The following is a 21,832-nucleotide window of genomic DNA, read 5'->3' on the forward strand; positions in this document are numbered from 1 at the left end:
TCAAACTTTATTTGGTACAACAGGTTCAGCCGCCTGCTATTGGTCTAAGTACGTCATAGAGCATGGGTTGGTCACTGGTTCATCTGCATCAGAGAGATAATTGGCCACTCATGTATCGATTCACTCATTGGTCCATAATTCTACTCGGTCTCCTCCACTCATCTCTTGACCAACTGCTCATCGATTATTCTATCTGGTCACTCAGCCACCTCATAGGCTGGTAGACTCCAGCTGCTATTGCTTCATCTATCTGCAAGACACTCATAGGTCACTCCCAACTGTTCATTGGTCCATCGAACTACAATCCTATCATTGGTCACTCACGTCTACCAAACTGTTTATTGGTTCATACTTCTAGCTGGTCAGTTGCACACATCCCAAGAGCTCCCTCACAGGCTGGCAGACTGCAACTGCAATAGGCCAATTTCACTGCAAGCCACTCATTGGTCACTCTCGCTAATCTCTACATAATATAATAGAAATCTAGCCTGGGTTTGGAACTTTCTACCATAAGATAAGTTTAGCGGGGGACTTTACACATTCTTCCCAACTGCTCATTGTTCACACTATAGATGTGAACAATTATCAGCTGGCTGCCAAATTATCAGCTGGCTGCTCATTGGTTCACAATCGACCCTTTTCACAACAATTCTGCATATCCTCTGTGATCCTGACGGTACAGAAGAAGGTTCCCTCCATATTCAATAATTGGAGCCATTTTGGCACAGGTTGTAGAGTGCCTTGATCTTCGTGCTACTTGCACCCTCATTGCAAAAAAGGCAGAGACACTCTAGCTGGCTGTGCTTTGACGCGCATCAATCGTGTTTCACTGGACAGCCGGAACGACACGCGTGTGAAAAAGGCCCATTGTAAATGCAAACCACACATTGGTCAACAACCCAACTGCTTATTGGTTCATACTTCTAGCTAGAGAGCCGGTCACCTCCGCCGCGTTGGAAGGCTAATACACTGCTGAAGAATACACAACATGAATAAAACAGCTTACATGAACAGGTTCGGTGCCGCCGCCTGAAGTCAGCCTCCTTCCTGCTGTCCATGGCACTGATAGGCACAGTTGGTTCACGGTGCTAATGAAAAAAAAAAAAAACATGTTCAGGGTGTTACGAAAAGGAAGGACCGACCAAACTGAACTGCCTTCAGACGCTTCACTGACTAAGAACAAGCAAACAGAATCCTAGTTCGCGCCAGGTCCCCCAAACTCACCTCGGAAAAGCGTGCAACGAAGAAGGCCGCCACTAGATACCCCACTGTTGCCGTTCCTGATCACTTCAGCGCGCTAAGTTTAGCGGCAAAATGTTTTTGTTGTTTCTGCGAATGAATCTAGTCTTTATATGTCCAAATAAAACGCGTATAACAACTTTCTGTGTCGTTTTTCACTTTTTGGTCCCGTTTTTAAACGTGTTGAGCGATCGGAAGGATCTAGTGCACGGCTGCGTGCATCACGTAGCGTACCTGTCGTACCAGGCGCCGCAGGCCGGCAGGCGCAGTCGTCCATTTCTCCTTCGGTGACTTGGCCTGGCTTGGATTGTGCTTCAACTGGATCTTTAGCGCGCTACAATCCAACGCAAGCCAACGTCTGGTAACAATGGGGTATCTAAGGGCGGCCTCCGGCATTGCACGCATCGGGTAGGAACAAATACATGGGAAAATGGCGACCTTGGGGGACCTTGTTCGCGCCACCGGCGCGCACTATCAGCCCCATCTTTGTCTTTCCTTAACATGTTCACCGGCCGGCGTTGCGGTGATGCGCCTCCAAAAACGCCACTGATCCCACCATACTTCACTTCGTGCTTCCACCTGTCGACTGGGTACTGCCCGCTGGAAATCCGACAGCATCAGCGTCTTGATGAGTGCCCTGGCAGTAGAGCCACTAGCACCGGAGTCGTAGAAAGATGTCGCTCGGCCAAAATTCTCCAAATGTCCAATACACCTGACACGGTGGACGTACCTCTCAATGCTCTGAAGCAAGTCGTAAGTGACGGCGTAACAGAGATAATTTATTTATTTATTTATTTATTTATTTATTTAAATACCCTCAGGGCTTGCGCGTTACAGAGGGGAGTGGTAGTTAGAATAAATGGGTTACAGAAGCAAAAACAATCGAACAAACAAAACTGAGTACAAAATCTAACAATGATGTCAAAACAACGAATATGATTACAATGCAATAAAATCACTAATGACACTTTTGAACTGAGCAATGGGCGAGATTGACGTTAGTGAACCGGGGAGGTTGTTCCAGTCGATGGCAGTACGGTAGAAAAATGAGTCAGCGTGAGTCTTGGTTGAACAAGATGGAATGTGGACCTTTTGACGATGGTCAGTGCGGTTTGATATGTACGCGGGCGGAAAAATAAAGCGAGATCGCAAGCTATCGGTATGGTAGTAAATTTTATGGAACAGGCACAGACGGGAAATTTTTCGTCTGGAAGCTAGGTTAGTAAGCTGCAGGTTACGTTTCATGGAGGTTACGCTGGCTGTGCGTTGGTAGTTGCCAAATATGAAGCGGGCAGCCCTGTTCTGAATGGTTTCAATGGCCAAATTGATGTCTGGCAATTGATGTCTAGTCCACGGGTTGGCCCTGCAGCTGCCACTATGATATGGCATACTTTGGCATACTTGGCATACTTACAGGTTGCGTTGTCTTGTGGATACAGTCAGAGCTTTTCTTCTTCGCCACATTTGCAAACTGAATTGCTGGCTCACGGCACTCAGACACGGGCACTCGAACCGCGTGGTCCTCTGGCCTCTCAGGGTTGGGGTCCTCCAGCGAGCTGTGGGTGTTCAATTGTGGAAAGGCATACCTTTTCACATACCCTGTCTGGGAGCACGTTCTGAAGCCTCTGCCAGCGAGCGCGATCCTCAGATCTCTGAGAAACCGTTGATACTGTGTGCCGTTGCACGTTGCAGGCTGCCACTCTTGAGGAGGTCGCACAGTCCTGGCCGAAAGGAGCGAACGGCACATGGAGCTCTCCATTTCAGGCTTTCACGGGAACAGCGTCATCCTTGGCAATGCCACGCTAGGCGAGGTGCTCGTAGAGATGAGCGAGTCCTCTGGGAATGAGCGAGAATTTTTTTCTGCCAATAACTTTTGCCACATATTGGTAACATTTTTATTTCATTTCAATTGACGGAAAGTTAATTTCTTGAATTGAACTCCGAAATCTCCCAAGGCAACCTAACGTTTTCTTTGCGGAAATGGGTTCCCCGTGGTCATTTTACTCAGTATAGCACATAATCCCACTCGTAATGCAACGGCAATTGCCGAAATAAATACACCGAAAATGCGTGGAAATGAGCCCTTGGCTCCGCCTCTGTTTTGACGGCTCGTAGTTTGAGCGCAAAGCTGCGAAGAAAGGAGGTTACGTTGACACGCCACACGAGGGGGGAAAGGGGTAAGGGGAATGAAATAAAAATGTTAACAATATGTGACAAAAGTTATTGGCAGAAAAAAATCTCTTGACCGCATGTCTCTCCGGGGCCTACGTTTTTTACTATGAATTTCTATCATGGTTGGTGGACCACCCTGTATATCCTTCTTGGCACTTGAAGTGGCCCTTTGACTTGTCCTAACTAAAACACCCCCAGTTTTTGGCGACACCCCCTGACTTTTTTCTTGACGACATAGCAGTAATGATGCCTGAAGCTGAACTTGGCCATGGACCAAGCGGCCATACCATGCGGTCAAGCGGACCAAGCTGAACTCGAAGGCCTTGCGCTGAAAAAAAAAATGGTTTCGAAGGCTTCAACAGCCGAAGCGGCTTCAGTGCAGCTGGATTCGCCCATTCGTATACGTCATGAACTTGCTTCATATTTATTCGAGTAGTTCGACTAAAATTAAATAATCACCATGAGCGTCGTATGTAGATGTGAACGCGGACAAGTAAACTCGTACCCGCACCGCACCCGTGGCGCTAACACGCACTATCCGCGCACGTAGTCCGGGCACACCCACGTTTTACCCGCCTCCTGCAGTGACACTGAATTTTTACACGTTTACTAATTATTCTATACATATTGTTGATAGCAATAGCAAAATCGTGCGCGTTTGTGCCAGCATTTTATGTTCTGTGTCGAATTTGTTAACTAGCATTTCAGTTTAAGCCACGTGCTCGTGAAGCGTCAAACGACCACGTGTTATATAACATTTTTTCTCGTGTTGGAAACTGGGTAAAATGGCAGAATTAATGAGTAGATAGAGGTTGTCACAATGTCACAACACTGGGTGCGGGTAAGTCAGAACGTCCGCGAGTATCTGCGGGTATTGTCTAGATGACGTATTCGGCTGTCTCTCAAGCATAGGTGGGGAGTAACGCGTTAAAAAGTAGTGCGTTACCGGTAACGCGTTACAGTCGAGTAGTGAAACATGGTAACGCATTACATATGGGAGAAAAGTAACGAGTAACGTAACGTCATTACATTTTTAATAACTAACGCGTTACTGCGTGTTCGGGAACATTGGTTCATCGTCTAGGTAGCAACTCATATCCTCCAAACGCCCATTTCCACCGACGTCCCAAATCAACCAAGAGCTCACTTCATCCGAAAAAATATTCGGAGGTTCTGAGCTTTCGGTTGATCTGGGCACGCGGGTGGCAGTGACCCATATCCCCCAAATGCTCTTTCCAACCGAGCGCCCAGAACCACCGAAAGCGGGATACTTGAAAGGACACCTTTCCCCTGTTTAACAGGGAGAGGAGGAAGAGTGAGCGGTACCCAAGTGTGCGGGAATCCAATGTACAGCTCGAAGCAGAGTTAACTGGAACGCTACTTCGACTGGCGGAGCTAAAGTCCAGAGCTCTGTCCAAACGGCTCTGCTAAAGTCGGGGAGAGAGCAACCCTAGTGGCTCTTATGAGAAATAAAGGCAAATAGTGTTTCGACTGTGTCACTGTTTCTGCGGGGGTGCCCGCCTTGGCATGAGCTGTTGACTCAGCGTTGCCCTCAGCTGTGGTTATCACGGCGATGTTTGTTTGTGTGTTTGCGGCGATTATGTGAAGGTGTATGTCGGCTGAATTGCATGGATGCGATGACTTTATTTCATTGATACACGCGAGGGCGGTCGCGTTCGCTCAGTGGGGCATTTTCAAATTCCTGATGAAACAAAGGAGGATACACGGAGTCTAGTGGCAAATTTATTGGATTTGGTGTCCGCCTTTATGTGTTAATGAGATAACAGCATCGCATCCGCGTGATATCGGGCAGCATACACCTTTACATAATCGCCTCAAACCCAAACAAACGTCGCGATGACAATCACAGTTGATGGTAATGCCGAGTCCACAACTCTTGCCAAGGGCAAGGCGGACACCCTCGCAGCATAATGGCGAATTCGGGTGGTCATTTCGTGGCAACGTTTTTTTTTTTTTTTTTGATATCTCGAACAGTCATGTTCCTTGGTCGAAACAAAGCAATCTCGCATGTTCGCGTGGCGCTTTCCGAGCGCCCAGAATTTGCCAGCTAGCACTTTTTTCGCGCTCTCTCGAAACTATCGAGCAGCGGGTTGCCCAACTCTATCCGGTGTCGTCAAATCAGCACTGCAACGGTGACAAGTGCCCTCATTGGCCCGCACGTCGAAGTTCACGCAATTTCACAGATGACGGAACCCGAAGACGGGCGATCGCGATGCCGCAAGCTTGATCCAAGTGTACGAACTCTGCCCTGATTCAAAAGGGATGAGGCGAGCCTGATCCTGATCTTAAAACCGCTAGATCCCTGGCACTCATGTTCGGGTGGCAACTGTCACGTGATCCAGCTCGGGAGCCGACCTAGCAATTTTCGAGCGCTAGGCCGTATTGCCATAAAATCACCACCCGAATTCTCCATCAGTAGGACAGTCGAAACATTATTTCCCTGTATTTCTTCTAAGCGCCGCCAGGGTGGTTCTCTTCCCGATTCGGCGGTCGAAGTCGCGTTCCAGTTAAGTTTGCCTCGAGCTGTACTTCCTGCAACTCACCAGAGAGGGTCACGTGATCCTAGCCGTCACGTGGGTCCTTGGTAGCTGCTCATCCGGTGTTCGAGATGTCCTGTAACGTGATGTATATAGTCCGCCGACTTCTACAGCTTCTTTTGTTCCCGTACTTAATAATTCCGCGTAGAGATCTAGCATCTGGATCTCCGCTAGATGTAACAGATATGACTGATATAAAAATTTACTACTTCTTTTGTTCCCGTGCTTAATAATTCTCTTAAGAGATCTAGCATCTGGAACTCCGCTAGATGTAACAGATACGACTGATATAAAAATTAGAGCTCATGCACGGAATCTAAATTAAAGAAGCCTGAGCTTGGGACACGACACTCACAAATGAGATCGCGTTCAAGAAGTGATCTGAACAGACAGATATTTCTAAAATGAATTTTATTCGTATACTCGTCGCTCACGGGAGAAGCACTATCTTCGGAAGCTCATGGAGGTCCGCGTCATGACTCATGAGGCACGGAAAAAGAACATGGTGGGAATGGTATGTCCTGTGGCTGGAACATGTCGCGGGACGGCTGAAAACACACAAACCTCAAGCGCCTTCTGAGGAGTTTGACAGTACAGACGATATGTTGGTTTCATGCATTCCTACTGCTTGCAAGCTCATTCTAGGCTTTGTTTCAGACGGTTAATTGAGTGTTTTCTGAACGTCTGAACTGTATTAACAGAAAGCATTAAAGAAAAGTAAAAGAGGTCCTTTTTGTAACCTTTTTAGGGACCTATGCCGTGGGCGCTTTATTATTATTCGTTTTCCATTATCATGTGCCTTGGACTCCAGTCACTCATACAGAAAATATCTCTCGATTCGGATCGGATCACTTCTTGAACGCGATCGACATCAATACCGTTCCTTGGCAAACTTCACTTCTGAGTCAGTTGCAGGAAGTACATTGGAATCCCGCAGACCCAAGAACCGCTCACCCTTCCTCCTTTCCCTGTTAAACGAGGGAAGCGTGTCCTTTCAAGTACCCCGCTTTCGGTGGTTCTGGGTGCTCGGATGAAAAGAGCATTTGGGGGATATGGGTCACTGTCACCCGCGTGCCCAGATCAACCGAAAGCCCAGAAGCTCCGAACATTTTTTCGGATGAAACGAGCTTTTGGTTGATTTGGGAGGTCAGTGGAAACGGGCATTTGGAGGATATGAGGCCTAACCCATCGTCTAAACTTGAAAGCTTGAAACGAGGACCATGCCTACAGAATCCGGGAAAATCCCCGTTTTTCTTCTATTTATCTTCAACAATGACAAGAAGGTCACATCGGCACCCGTGAAGAACGTAAAAAAAAGGTTATTGACCTACCCTGGTTGAGATGTCACCTTTGTTTACCACCACTGTTTTTCACTCCCTCTGGCATTTCCCGGAAGAATGGGGCAAAAGCGACATAAAAATGGCCTCTACCCTCTGAACAAGTAACAAAGTACCAAGGGATTGGCTGTTTGGATTTGTACTGTGTGAGATAAAAGGTCATCGTCTCGATCAACCTTGACAAGGAGCCCTCACTGGTCATTAGGCGTCCTCTCAGCCAAACGGGCGAAGCTCAGAGATGAAAATTTTGAACATCAACTACTTCTGCGTTGCAATAAATCGTACATGTAACTTATGTTCATGCGTGACCCTTGTTTGTGCCCAACATTGCTTGTATTGATTTGCCGAATGACTCAACCAAAAACGGTACATATTAGAAGGACAACTGGTGTAGTAATGCAAAAGTAACGGCATTACTTATTGGAAGTAACGGCGTTAGTAACGCGTTACCTACTACCGCAACAGTAACGAATAAGGTAACGCGTTACCTTTTGAAAAAAGTAGTGAGTAACCGTAGTGCACTACAAAATAAAAGTAACTTCCCCATCTATGCTCTCAAGTCGCAGTTCGGCCGAACTTACGGCAATATTCGAAAGATGAAATCTGCTACCTGCAGACGAGAGTTCATTTTTATTTATTTATTAAACCAGGAACTAGTCCAGACAAGAGGAGTCCAAATAGACACGAACTAGTCAAGGTGCAATCATGACAAACAAAGCCTGACACCACTTTGCCAAACGAACACGGATGTCTGAGGCGAGAACAAATGTCAATGCGAAGAAGAAAGTATTTAAATCCAATCCTGAATACCGCGTTTGGCAAGCTTTTGACGAATATCAGGAGTCGTACTCTTTATGAAGTGCACAGTATGTTCTTCGGACGTTGGATCGAAAATTGTTCCTTGTACCTCCGGCAGACACTTCAAGCTTGAGCACGATGGTTCTCCGGAAGGATATCCGCTATTCTTCGAGTCAAAAAGCTTTTCAAGTTTTGCAATGTCGACCTGCATTGTGCTATCTTGATCTTGCTTATCCCCTCGTATCACGATATATTCCAACGCAAGGTGGCCGTGAACACTGCTGTTCAAAATACATGTCCTGATGAAGCGAGGATTCAAGATGTGTCGCTTCGTGACAGCGGCCGCGGAGGCTGCGATGAGATCGCCGGATTTTCCAAAAAGGTACTGCGCAAACTGGGGACTGGAAGCGCTTCCCCCGTGAGCTAACCACAACGCCTGATATCTGCGCGAAACGCTGCTAGAAAACCAAGCGAGCAGGTCATCAAAAAGTGGCATTTTGTTGAGCAGATTCGGGCGGCTCTGCCTCGTCTTCTACCGTCGTCTGTTACTGAAAGCGGGTCATTGTTGTGAGCGTCTCATTTTGTTGTGAGCTGCTCCTGTGCGACAATTATCAGTTTTCACGAATGGTACTTACCTGATGTTGAAGCTGGAATTACATGAAGTATTTGGAGGCACTTACTATCATGGTTCACTTAGCATTTCTCTCTAAATTCCACCGCGAATAGCCAACTTCAAAGATTGAGAAAACAACCCTGAGCTCCTTTTCCCCTTTCCCTGTTCGAGCACTCCTTTCATCTTTTCTCTTGGCGGAGGGCCGAACCCGGGTTTGTAACTCGGAAGAAAAAAGACACGGGGCTGGATGGTTAAAGCGGACATATGTTTATTTGATATCTCATTCAGTTCCGCCGGTGTGGCTGCGGTCATCCTGTGCCGCGAAATGTCGAGGGGTTTGCTGGAAAGATAGAGGCATACCTATGAGAAAATGCCAAAGGGGGGGGCAGCCAGGGTGGGAGTTATGCACCACGATAGTAAGTGCCTCCAAATACTTCATGTAATTCCAGCTTCAACTTCAGGTAAGTACCATTCGTGAAAACTGATAATTACATTTCAGTCTTTTACGGCACTTACTATCATGGTTCACTTAGCATGTTCAACGCTCAGCTCAATACCTGGGCACCAACCCCAGTACCGGTAGCAGGCCTACAATAGAAACGCCTGAAGGTTGATTCGGACGACCAATCTGCTGCTTCTAGAATTTTAGCAACTGAGACCCCCTTTCTTAAGGCTGTCGAGGTAGCGGCACCACGAGTAGAATGTGCTGAGAAGCGTTGGGTGTCTATGCCTGCTGCCTTCAGGATTCGCTTCAACCACTGAGCAATCGTGTCTTTGGAAGCAGCTCCATGAGGTTTGCGAGTGGAGAGGAAGGGCTGGGATGTTCCGTCTCGGATGGGTCGAGCCCTCTCTAAGTAGCGTTGAAGGCATGAAACTGGGCATAGGAGGTTGTCTGCAGTTAGCACTGGGACAAGCACTGAATTACAGTGGTGTCCTGGGCAGGAAGTCTTCCTTACTCCTGACAATGCCAGTGTCCAACCTGTAGGGGATTTGTTGAGTACCTGTGAGGAAATCAAAGAGAGGTTCACCTGCTGTTCTCCCTGCTGTGGACAAAGCTAGCAGCATGCAGAGCTTGTATGATAGGGTGTGCAATGGAAGAGTGGAATTGTTGCCTAAGGCACGGAGAAAGGATGTAACCTCGGCAACTGGCCACAACTCAGAGTACCTCGCCTGAGGAGGGTAAGTGTTGAAGATGCCCTTAAGTAACTTGGTAACCAGAGGATGCGCTCCGAGGTTCACCCCATTGAGACTAGGGACAGACTGGGAAATAGCTGACCTGTAACATCCTATAGTTCTGTACGAGAGGCCCTGATCATGGAGGGACGCCAGGAAATTGATCAAGTGCACTACAGAGGGAGAAAGCGGATCAATTTGGTGCCCACCACACCAGCTAGACCATTTCTTCCAACACGAAGTGTAGGTTGCTCATGTGGCTGGCCTCCAAGCAGACTCAATGGGCTTTGCAGCTGACTGTGAAAACTGACTTGGAGTGTGTTGCTGTTGGACACACTCCACGCTGCCAGTTGGAGCCCAGCGTTTAAAATTAAGGGGTCTCCAAGCCCTGCCCTGTTCTCTAACAGATCCTGGGAATGAGGGAGCGGTCGTGGGTGATCTATTGCCATTTGGATGAGTGATGGGTACCAGGCTTGTGTGGGCCACACTGGAGTCACCATGCATAAAGTCACTTCGGAAGCTTGAAGCTTCTGAAGACATCGGCCTATCAGGGCAAATGGCGGAAACGCGTACTTCGGAGCTCCGCTCCAGTCCTTCGTGAAGGCGTCTATCCCGCTCGAAAGAGGATCTGGCTTCCAACTGTAGAAGGTGGGAAGCTGGTGATTTGTGTAGTCTGCAAATAGGTCGATAGCAAGAGGTCCCCGCAGGCACTGAATCTGGGGAAACACTGCTGGTAGTAATCGCCAACTGCAGCTGTCCAGTTGATTGCGAGACGCCCAATCTGCTAGAGTATTGAGCTTCCCTGGCAGATGTTCTGCTCTCACTGAAATCCCTTGTTGGAAGCACCACGACCAGAGATCTCGAGCTAAGGCTGATAGTGCTGGGGAACGAGCGCTGCCTAGCTTGTTGATGGCAGCTATAGCAGCTGTGCTGTCCATTTGGATTAGAACACAGCCTTGCCTGAGGTCCCTGGCAAAGGCCTGAAGACCTAGGAATGCTGCCTTCAGCTCGAGCTGATTGATATGCATACAACGTTCATGTGGATTCCAGAGGTTGTCAATCGAACTGGTGCTCCAGACTGCGCCCCAGCGGAGTAGGGAGCTGTCGGTTTGGATTATTCGCACTATCGGACTGTCTAGTAGTGGCTTGCCCTGACAATGGAGGATATTTGTTACCCACCACCTCAATTCCGCTATGGCTTCTGCAGACAGTTGTACTCGGGTATCCCAAGAGCCCCGGGTAAGAACGCTGTTCCTGAGGTGTTGCAAGCCCCTGCTGTGCAAAGGGGCTGGGAAAACTGCCATAACTAATTTAGCCATTTAAGCAATTTTAGCAATTTAGCCATTTAGCCATTGAGCTTGCCAATAAGGCAAGATAGCTCCCTTGCTGAGACAGCCTGTTTCATGAGTAGTTTCTGCATTGCGTTGGAGAGCGCTTTCCTCTTCTCCTGGGGAAGGGAAATCTGCATGGTTTGTGTGTTCAGAATGAATCCCAGGAAACGAAGCGACTGGCTTGGTGTCATCTGGGACTTGGTGATGTTGACCTGAAACCCAAGAGCTGTCAATTTGTTCCCCACTTCTGATGTGAGGGCTAGGAGGCTCTGAGGGCATTGGTGGAGGAGAAGAATGTCGTCGAGGTAAATCACTAATCTTGCTCCCTGGGAGCGGAAGAGGGCCACTACTGGCTTGAGGAGCTTTGTAAATACCCGCGAGGCTGAAGCTAGACCAAATGGAAGAACGTTCCACTGATAGAAGTGGGTTCCTCACTTGAAACAGAGGAGTTTTCTGTGATTGCAACGGACAAGTAGGCATCTTGCAGATCTATGCGAGTCATAAAGTCGTTTGGTTTGATTAAAGACCGCACGGTATGCCATCCCTCCATCTTGAAGTGCTCGTACTTTAAATAAGAATTGAGCTGACGAAGGTTTAGGACTAGACGAGCACCGCCCTCTTTCTTGGGGACAAGAAAGAGGGGTGAAGCAAACCGGACCTCTTCCATCGAGATGGGCGATATAGCCCCTTTTGTGAGAAGAGACAAGACCTCCTGATTTATGAGACGGCACTGAGACCGGGACAGTATGGAAGATGTTGGGGCGTGATACTGAGACTGCTCTACTGCAGGTATTTTTTGGCCAGCCTCCACTGCGGTGTCAAGTGACCGCAGCAGTGCTGCATTTTCCTGCAGGAGGGACAGGAACTGTCGGCCGAAAAGCCGACTGGCATCCTCGCCTGTAGGCTCTGGCAGTCCAGGCACTAGGGCTCGCAGGGTTTCCGGAAGAGAAACAAGGGCTCCCTCTCGGCGCTCACGCGTAAGCAGGGCACTTGTCTTCGCCAGAATGGCCGTTGCCCTGGCTACTGCTGCAGCCACTGCTGCCTTGGTAGGAGGCCGCTCCACAGCTGTAGCCAAGAGACCTGCAAAAGGGTCCAAGACCTCCAACATCGCGTCATGAATCTGCTGCAGCTTTCTGTCCCTTGTGGTGTTGACTGAAAGGCTTCGCCCCGCCCCAAAGGCCTGGATTTCCCTATCCAGGGATGGTGCCTGAAGGAAGGGAAGCTTTATGGCCGGCGTCCCCTTGGGCCTCCGGCATCTCTCTGACCTCCCCTCAAGGCACCAAGCCCGAACGAGGAAGTCTGAAATCTCCTGAGAGTGTGAGGTGGCAGACTCCTCCGGTTGTGGTAGGAGGAACGCTGTTCCCGGTTGCTCCCGAGTGTCTTCCACCGGGTCCTGAGGGGTGGGGGGTAAGCCTCCCTCCAAGTTTCCTTGTGAGGAGCCCCCTACTGTGTCGGTGGGCACCCCCTCGTTGGACGTCACGGGACGCTCCTTTGGGAGGTCTTGAGAGCCCTCCAGATCAGCGGGAACGTCCTCCAGCCCGTCAAAAACCACCTCCTGTCGACCTGCCATGAATTGTTGGAGCAGGTTGGATATGCCCAGCACCTCCTGGATAACATGCGCCCGACCCTCCTCCATTGCAGTCATACGTGCCTGTGCATCTCTGGTGGGTGAAGCCATCACTGTTGACAAAAGAGGGATGGTACCACTTATTAAAGTTTTTTTTCTTCTGCCAGTCCCCTGTGAGTGATGGCATGCAGTGCTCCTTTGAGTCTAAGAGTGGGCTAAGCGCTGTATCGGTTTGCAGGCAGGGCCTGCATTCAAGCGCACTCTGAGGCAGACAGTACGCCCCAAATGTGGGACAGGGTGTCACCTAGAGCATCTTGCACGCAACAGATAGCTGTTTGTGGCCAGGCAGAGCGCACCCTTCAGAGGGTAGCCTCCCACACTGGCCCGACTGCAGACACCTTGAACCTTGACCCCTAGGGCCAGTCATCTGCTCAGGCCAAAACACAGCTTAAGTGGGTTCAATTATTATAGAACTGACCTCTTGCACGGGGCCAGGCTAGAGTGAGATAAGCTCAGTCCTTATGGGACCGACCTCTTGCAAGGAGCAAGGCTACAAACAGAAACGCTCGGCCCTTATGGGACCGGCCTCTTGCAAGAAGCAAGGCTACGGACAGAAAAGCTCGGCCCTTATGGGACCGGCCTCTTGCAAGGAGCAAGGCTACGGACAGAAAAGCTCGGCCCTTATGGGACCGGCCTCTTGCAAGGAGCAAGGAGCGTCTCTCGCTTAAGTGGTAAAGAATGCTGTACCCAGAACACCATTAATCAAATTTGTACAACAACGGAGGACACGAAATGAATCTGCGCGCAGTGCCAGGTCCCAAACGAACGATTCAAGATGAAAGATGATTCGAACACACACAGGCGAAGAAAAGAACCGATCGTGTACTTACGAGCAAAACGTGTTCTCGTGACAGAGTTACTTTCCGTTCAACGAGGGACGCCGCTGGGATTGGAACACATTGCGATACGTCGTTTCTACGATGGTGCTCACATTTTTACAATAAATGACTTCCAAAAAGCAAAAACACACGTAGAGCAGCGTGATAAACAAAGCCTCCCAAAACCGAAACCTTAGAGAGGATTCGGGGAGGTCCGCTCCTTGTGTTTCCCTCCTCTGTGGGTATAATGGACCACTTGGCACATTTTCTACGGGTTATTCTTGTACTGAGCTCTTCATATATTTTTTAATGTGCACTATCGGAATTTTAGACTCAATAAACGGCACAGAATTGTGGCTATTGGCGTAGTAAGCCAGAAAAATATTTCGGAAGGGATTCTGCAGGAATTTTACATGGGGAGAGGTTTTAAGCCCCGTTTTCCTCTCCAAAATGCACTACAGAAGGTTCTAATTCCGACCTCCTCTGGTTATGCCACTAGATCATTAGGCTAGCAATTCAACCGCAAATGATCCAGGGAGGATGTGAGTGTGAGAGAACTGATGTTCTGAGGCTGGAACAACATAGAAGGGACAAATACATACAAGGCCTCAATTTGCCTAAGAAATTAACGATGAAAGATTAAAGTCACTGAAAAGTGAGTGCTCTCAGTGAGTGCTCTCGCTGTTATGTGCAACAGCTCTGCGAAAAGCGTCCCAATTAGTGACCTTGTACGTGCGCCGTTCGTGGGTCGTGCTTTGTCGGGGTGCGGAGATTTTGATTGGAAAGTGGTCGGAGTTCCAGGTGTCCGGTTCCGTCTTCCAGTCAAGGGTGACGTCAGGCGAGCAGAGTGTGAGGTCCAGGGCACTTTTGTAATTTGGAGGTCGGAAAAAAGTTGGACTACCGTCATTCAGCAGAACTAGGTTCGTGGTGTTCAGCCATTCGGTGAGCTGCATCCCTCTGACGCAGTCCGTTAGATTTCCCCATTGAGTATGTTTGGCGTTGAAATCACCACCAATTATTATGGGACCTGGGCAGATCTCGAGAAGGCTATTGAAAGTGGAGACTGGAAATCTGGATTGTTGCCATCTGTATATGGAGACTATTGTTATTTCGCGAGTTCCTTTTGAATCTTACAGGATACCAGTATATATTTGTGGTGTCGAGATGTGACGGGTCAATCGGGGCTTGTCTCAATCTTCTGTGAATGAAGAGCGATGTCCGAGAGTGTCCATCTTGTTGATTTGTTGAGGCGTGGTAAGGGACATATGGGGAGAAGCGGAAGTTGCTTGCTACCATGCTTTCAGATATAATTAGAGCGTCGTATTGCTCTTTGGTGACTTGTACGTAACAAAATGCGTAACCACCTCGAGGACGTCCCGTTGAAAGTACACCTGACCTTTGACCATGTGACTTCATAGCTAATTCGACTACCTATTCACACCTATTAGCTGGTTATTGGATTAGCTTATATTAGCTTATATTGCTTGATATTAGCAGACATTGGCTTATATTAGCTCAAATAAGCTAATGCTAGCTGATGTTAGTTGATATCAACTGACATTTGGTGAATTATCTGACATTAACTGATGTATCTGATTCGATTATATTTGCTTACATTAGCTGATGCTAGCTGATGTCACCTGAAATAGCTGACATTACCTCACATTAGCTGAATTAGCTTATATTAGGTAATGTAACTGACTTTAGCTGAATAGCTGGTATTAGCTGGTGACAGCTGATGTCAGCTGAAATAGCTTATATCAGCTGACATTATCTGAATTAGCTGACGTGTGGTGATATTAACTGAATTAGCCAATATTACCTGATACTAGCTGATGTTAGCTGAAATTGCTGATATTAACTTTCATGAGCCAAATCAGCTGATAGTAGATGATGTTGCTGATATTATCTGATACTAGCTGACTTAGCTGACAACTTGATTACCTGATACTAGCTGACGACTATCTATTCATAGCGAATGATTCCCTGTCATTTGCTGAGTTACCTGATGTTAGCTGAATTAGCTAATATTAGCTGATGTTGCTTATTACATGATATCCTATATTACCTGATGCTAGCTGATGTAACTGACATCAGCTGACATTAGCTGAGTTAGCTGAATTATCTAATATTAGCTAGCTAGTTGATTGGCTTAGATTAACTGAAATAGATTATGTTAGCTGACATTAGCCGGATTAACTGATATTAGATGATGTTGCTTACATTAGCTGATACTACCTGACTTAGCTGACTACCTGGTTAGCTGATATCTTATATTAGCTTGACTTGCTGTTACTAGCTGACGACTATCTATTTATAGCGAATGACTCCCTGTCATGAGCTGAGTGATGTTAATTGAATTAGTTAATATTAGCTGACTACCTTATTAGATTTGATTTGATTTTAGCAGATATTAGCTGATATTAGCTAATGTAGCTTATTACACGATATCCTATATTACCTGATGCTAGCTGATGTGACTGACATTAGCTTATATTAGCTATTTCAGCTGATTAGATTATGTTAGCTTATATTAGCTGATTCTAGCTGATGTAACTGACATTAGCCAAATTAGCTGATATTAGATGATGTTGCTGGTATTAGCTGACGCTACCTGATTAGCTGATACTAGCTGACTATCTATTCATAGCGAATGCCTCCCGATACATATTGAAACATCCACGTAACTCAAGAACACAATACATAACCACCTCGAGGAGGCCCTGTTGAAAGTGTAGCCGGCCTCTGATCTGATTAGCTTATATTAGCTCAATTAGCTGATGGTAGCTCATATTAGCTGAATTGGATATTAGCTACTTGATTAGATTAGCTGATGCTAAGTGATGTTAGTTGAAATAGCTGATAATAGCTTATATTCGCTTATTAGATTATATTAGCTTATGCAAGCTGATATTACTTCACATTAGCTGAGTTTACTAACATTGCATTGACTGAATCAGCTGATGTAGCTGACTATCAATTCATAGCAGCTGACTCTCGATACATATTGAAATATCCACGTCAACCGAGGACACAATGCGTAACCAGCTCGAGGAGGTCCCACTGAAAGTGGAGTGGCCTCTCACCATGTGACTTCATAGCTAATTCGACTACGTATTCATACCTATTAGCTGGCTACCTGATTAGCTTATATTAGCTGATGTAGCTGATATTAGCTGATGTAGCTTATTACATGATATCCTATATTACCTGATCCTAGCTGATGTCAACTGAAACAGCTTATGTTAGCTGATGTAACTTGCATTAGCTGACAGCTGATATTAGCTAATGCTATCTGATGTAACTGATATCAGCTCAGTTAGCTGAATTAGGTAGTATTAGCTGATTGGACTAGCTTAGCTGAAATACCTTATATTAGCTGACATTCGCTGAATTAGCTGATATTTGTTGATGTAGATGATTAGATTATTTTTTTCGGGTTAGCACCGCGAAGCAACTGTGGCTAAGAGCGGCGTACAGACGTGGACAGATAGAGAACAGCAGGAAGGAGTGGGGCACAGGGGGTTAGTGTGCGTCCTGGGCCGACTTCAGGGGGAACTGTGCCGACATTCGTCTGAAAAGTCTTCGGAAAACCCAGGGAAAACCTCAGACAGCACAGCCGGTGACAGGATTCGAACCCGTGTCAGCTCCCAGTCTCGGCGTGGATTAGATTATATTAGCTTGTATTAGCTGATGCTAACAAATGTCAGCTGAAATAACTGATATTATCTCACCTTAGCTGAATTAGCTGACATTAGCCGATGTATCTGATATTAGCTGAATTAGCAGACTACCTGACTTGCTGATGCTAGCTGACTACCTATTCATAGCAACTGACTCCCGGTACATATTGACACATCCACGTCACCCGAAGACACAATGTGTAACCGTCTCGATGAAGTCCTCTTGAAAGTGTAGTCGGCCTCTGCTCACGTGACTTCGCAGCTAATTCACCTGTAGAGGAGGTGGTGTTCCTCTACATGAGTCCTGACCGGCGATGATGGAATGTCCAAGCGGGCAGATGGTCGTGGCCTCACGCTAGGACGGTGCCGGTAGAACTTGCTGCCAGGCGCAGTAGCGCGCGGCAGCAGAGGCGCGTCGTCGTCGTCTTCCACGGGCCGCCACACACCTACCTATTCATACCTATGAGCTGGCACCTGATTAGCTTATATTAGCTGATGGTACCTGACATTAGCTGACAACATGTTTAGATCGTATTAGCTTATTTTTGATGATATTAGCTTATTAGATGGTACTGTCTTATCTTAGTTGATACTAGCTGATGTCAGCTGAAATAGCGTTATTAGCTGATATTAGCTGAAATAACTGATAATGCTTTATATTGGCTGAATTAGCTAACATTAACTTACATTGGCTTAATTAGCTTATATTAGCAGATGCTAGTTGATGTCAGCTGAAATAGCTTATATTAGTAGACATTACCTGAATTAGCTGACATTAGCTGATATTAGCTGACGTAGCTGATGTTAGCTTATATTAGCTAAACTAGCTGATGCTAGCTGATGTACCTGATACAGTCAACCCTCGATTTATGAACACCCTCGGTTCCCCGAAAAACCGTTCATAAATCGAAAATTCAGTTAACTGAGTACTATCGAGCAAATGGAACAGTATTTCCGAGTTGGGATTGTGTTTATAATGCCATATATTGTGTAATTTTGCTTTTGATCATGCCTTCTGCTGTATCAATCTCACAAAGAACAGACGTTAGCGCATTCACACTCTGTTTATTATGCAATACTAAATTGTTTAATTTTGCTTTGGACCATGCCTTCCGCTGTGTCAATCTTGGAAAGAAATGTCACCACATTCGCACTGGACTGGTCTCGGATTTCCTCCGGGATTTTGAACCTCCGTTTATTTATCTCCGGGTGACAGCGACCACCTTATTCATCAACTGGGGTCAGGAACACTTGGTCGCACCTTGTGCGACCCCGGAAAACCCGTTTGTTGTTCCGATTTCGAGGGATTAAGAACCGAGGGTGCAATACCTGGAAAACGTTTTGTCCGTTCAGGCGCCATTCATAAGACCACGGAATTATCCCTTTGAAGGTTTCTGTTGACCTCGGAACAATCCGTTCATAAATTGAGGGCAAAAACGCTGGGTAACTCCTAGTCGGTTCCCAGAAATTCCGTTCATTATTCAAATATCGAGGTTAATAAAACGAGGGAAAAATGAATGGAAAAAGTTTGGTTCCCTGTGCTCGTGTTCATAAAACGAGGGAATTCATATATCGAATGTTCATAAAAGGGTTGACTGTATTAGGTGAATTAGCTCACTGCCTGATTAGCTGATACAAGATGACTATCAATTCATAGCAGCTAACTCCCGATACATATTGAAACATCCACGTCACCCGAGGACACAATCTGTAACCGCCTCGAGAAGGTCCCGTTGACAGTGCAGCTGGCCTCTGACCATTTGACGTCATAGCTAATTCGACTACCTATGCATACCAATTAGCTGGCTCCTCATTAGATTATATTAGCTGATTTGAGCTGAAATAGTTTATATTAGCTGATGTAGCTTATTAGATGATATTATCCTATATTAGCTCATGCTAGCAGATGTCAGCTGAAATAGCTAATATTAACTGACTAGCTGATTGGATTAATTAGCTGAAATAACTTATAATAGCTTACATTCGCTGAATTAGCTCATATTAGTTGACACAGCTGATTAGATTATATTTAGCTTATATTAACTGATGCTAGCAAATGTCAGCTGAAATAGCTTACATTATCTGATGTAGCTGATATTAGCTGAATTAGCGGACTACATGTCTACTACTGCTGCTAGCTGACTACCTATTCATAGCAACTGACTCCCGATACATAGTGAAACATCCGCGTCACCCGAGGACACAATGTGTAACCGCCTCGATGAAGTCCTCTTGAAAGTCGACCTCTGATCACGTGACTTCATATCTAATTCATCTACCTATTCATACCTACTGGCTGGCTACCTGATTAGTTTATATTAGGTGATATTAGTTGATGTCAGCTGAATTAGCTTATATTAGCGAACATTACCAGAATTAGCTGACATTAGCTGATATCAGCTGATGTAGCTGATATTAGCTGAGCTACCTGATGTTTTTGAATTAGCTAATACTAGCTGACTACCTGATTAGATATTAGCTGATGTTAGCTCACATTAGCTAAATTAACTTATGTTAGCTGATGTAGCTGATATTAGGTGAATTAGCACACTGCCTGATTAGCCGATACAAGATGACTCCCGATGCATATTGAAACATCCACGTCACCCGAGGACACAATGTGTAACCGCCTCGATGAAGTCCTGTTGAAAGTGCAGTCGGTCTCTGATCACGAGGACTTCATTGCCAATTCATCTGTCTATTCATACCTATTGGCCGGCTACCTGATTCGCTGATATTATCTGACATTAGTTGAGTTACCTGATGTTTACTGAATTAGCTAATATAAACTGACTACCTGATTAGATTATATTAGCTGGTTTTAGCTTATATTAGCTGATGTTAGCTGATATTTGCTGAATTAGCTTATATTAGCTGATGCTGGCTGATGTGAGCTGAAATAGTTTATATTAGCTGATGTATCTGATCTAACTGACATTACTGATTTAACTGATATTCGCTGAATTAGCTGATGTAGCTTATTAGATGATATTAAATTATCTTAGCTGATGCTAGCTGTGTCAGCTGAAATAGCTTATATTGGCTGACAATAGCTGATATTAACTCAATTAGCTCATATTGACTGACTACCTTATTAGCTGATTTTAGGTGAAACTCACTTTTGCTAGCTGAAATAGCTGATATTAGCTGTTGTAGATATTAGCTGATATTAGCTGAATTATCTGACTACCTGATAGCTGACACTAGCTAGCTGATATTAGCTGATGTAATTTGAAATAGCTGACATTAACTAAATTAACTGACATTAAATGAGTTACTGATGTTAGCTGAATTAGCTAATATTAGCTGACTACCTTATTAGATTAGATGATAGTAGCTGATACTAGTTTATGTTAGCTGATATAGTTGTTGTTTGCTGAATTAGCTCATAATAGCTGATGTAGCTTATTAGATATTATTCTGTATTACCTTATCCTAGCTGATATTAGCTAATGTATCTGATGTAACTGACATTAGCTGACTAGCTGATTAGATTATATTAGCTGATATTAGCTGATACCAGCGGATGTCTGCTGAAATAGCTTATTTTAGCTGACATTCACTGAATTAGCCTCTATTAGCTGATATTAGCTGATGCTACCATATGTCACCTGAAATAGCTGATATTGCCTCACGTGGGATGACATTAGCCTATGTAGCTGGTATTAGCTGAATTAGCAGACTATCTGACTTTCTGATGCTAGCTGACTACGTATTCATAGCAACTGACTCCCGATACATATTGAAACATCCACGTCACCCGAGGACACAATGCGTAACCGCCTCGATGAGGTCCCGTTGAAAGTGTAGCCGGCCTCTAATGACGTGACTTCATTGCTAATTCAGTTACCTATTCATACTTATTATACCTATTAGATGGCTACCTGATTAGCTTATATTAGCTGAACCAGCTGATATTAGCTGAATTAGCTGATATTAGATGACGTATAGCTTATTAGATTATATTATCTTATATTAGTTGATACTAGCTGGTGTCAGCTGATGTAGATTATTATATGATACTATCTTATCTTAGCCGATGCTAGCTAATGTCATCTGAAATAGCTTATATTAGCTGACATGAGCTGGTATTAGCTGGTACTAGCTGACAGTAGATGATGTTGTTGATATTAGCTGAGGCTAGCTAAATTATCTGATTACCTAACTGCCATATACTAGTTGACTATCCCTAGAGAACGACTCCCGACACAAATTGAAACATCCATGTCACTCAGGGACACAATATCCAAGCACCCCAAGGAGGCCCGGTTGAAAGTGTAGCCGGCCTCTGATCAGATAACTTCACAGCTACTTCGACTACCCATTCATACATGTTAGCTGACTACCTGAGTAGCTGATATTACCTTATATTAGCTGTTATTAGCTGAATTATCTGACTACCTGATTAGCTGGTACTGGCTGTTAACCTATTCATAGTGACTGAGTCCCGATCAGACATCGGCAAAGCTCACTCGTGAGCACG

At 45.8% G+C, this 21,832-nt stretch overlaps 1 protein-coding gene and 1 long non-coding RNA gene across 2 annotated transcripts; both read right to left on the reverse strand.

The window, feature by feature from the left end:
• Nucleotides 1-1,200, reverse strand: LOC135384176 (uncharacterized). Its single transcript, XR_010420278.1, has 3 exons — nucleotides 1,007-1,200; nucleotides 325-410; nucleotides 1-250 (listed from the first exon to the last, which is right to left on the reverse strand). It is a non-coding gene; the product is annotated as an uncharacterized LOC135384176 (long non-coding RNA).
• An 8,863-nt stretch (nucleotides 1,201-10,063) lies between these two features.
• Nucleotides 10,064-11,194, reverse strand: LOC135385109 (uncharacterized). Its single transcript, XM_064614285.1, has one exon. The coding sequence runs from the start codon at nucleotides 11,192-11,194 to the stop codon at nucleotides 10,064-10,066; it is 1,131 nt and encodes a 376-aa protein (XP_064470355.1).
• Nucleotides 11,195-21,832: the final 10,638 nt, after the last annotated feature.

This window comes from Ornithodoros turicata, chromosome 2, assembly GCF_037126465.1.
Source record: "Ornithodoros turicata isolate Travis chromosome 2, ASM3712646v1, whole genome shotgun sequence".
NCBI classification, from domain to species: Eukaryota; Metazoa; Arthropoda; class Arachnida; order Ixodida; family Argasidae; genus Ornithodoros; species Ornithodoros turicata.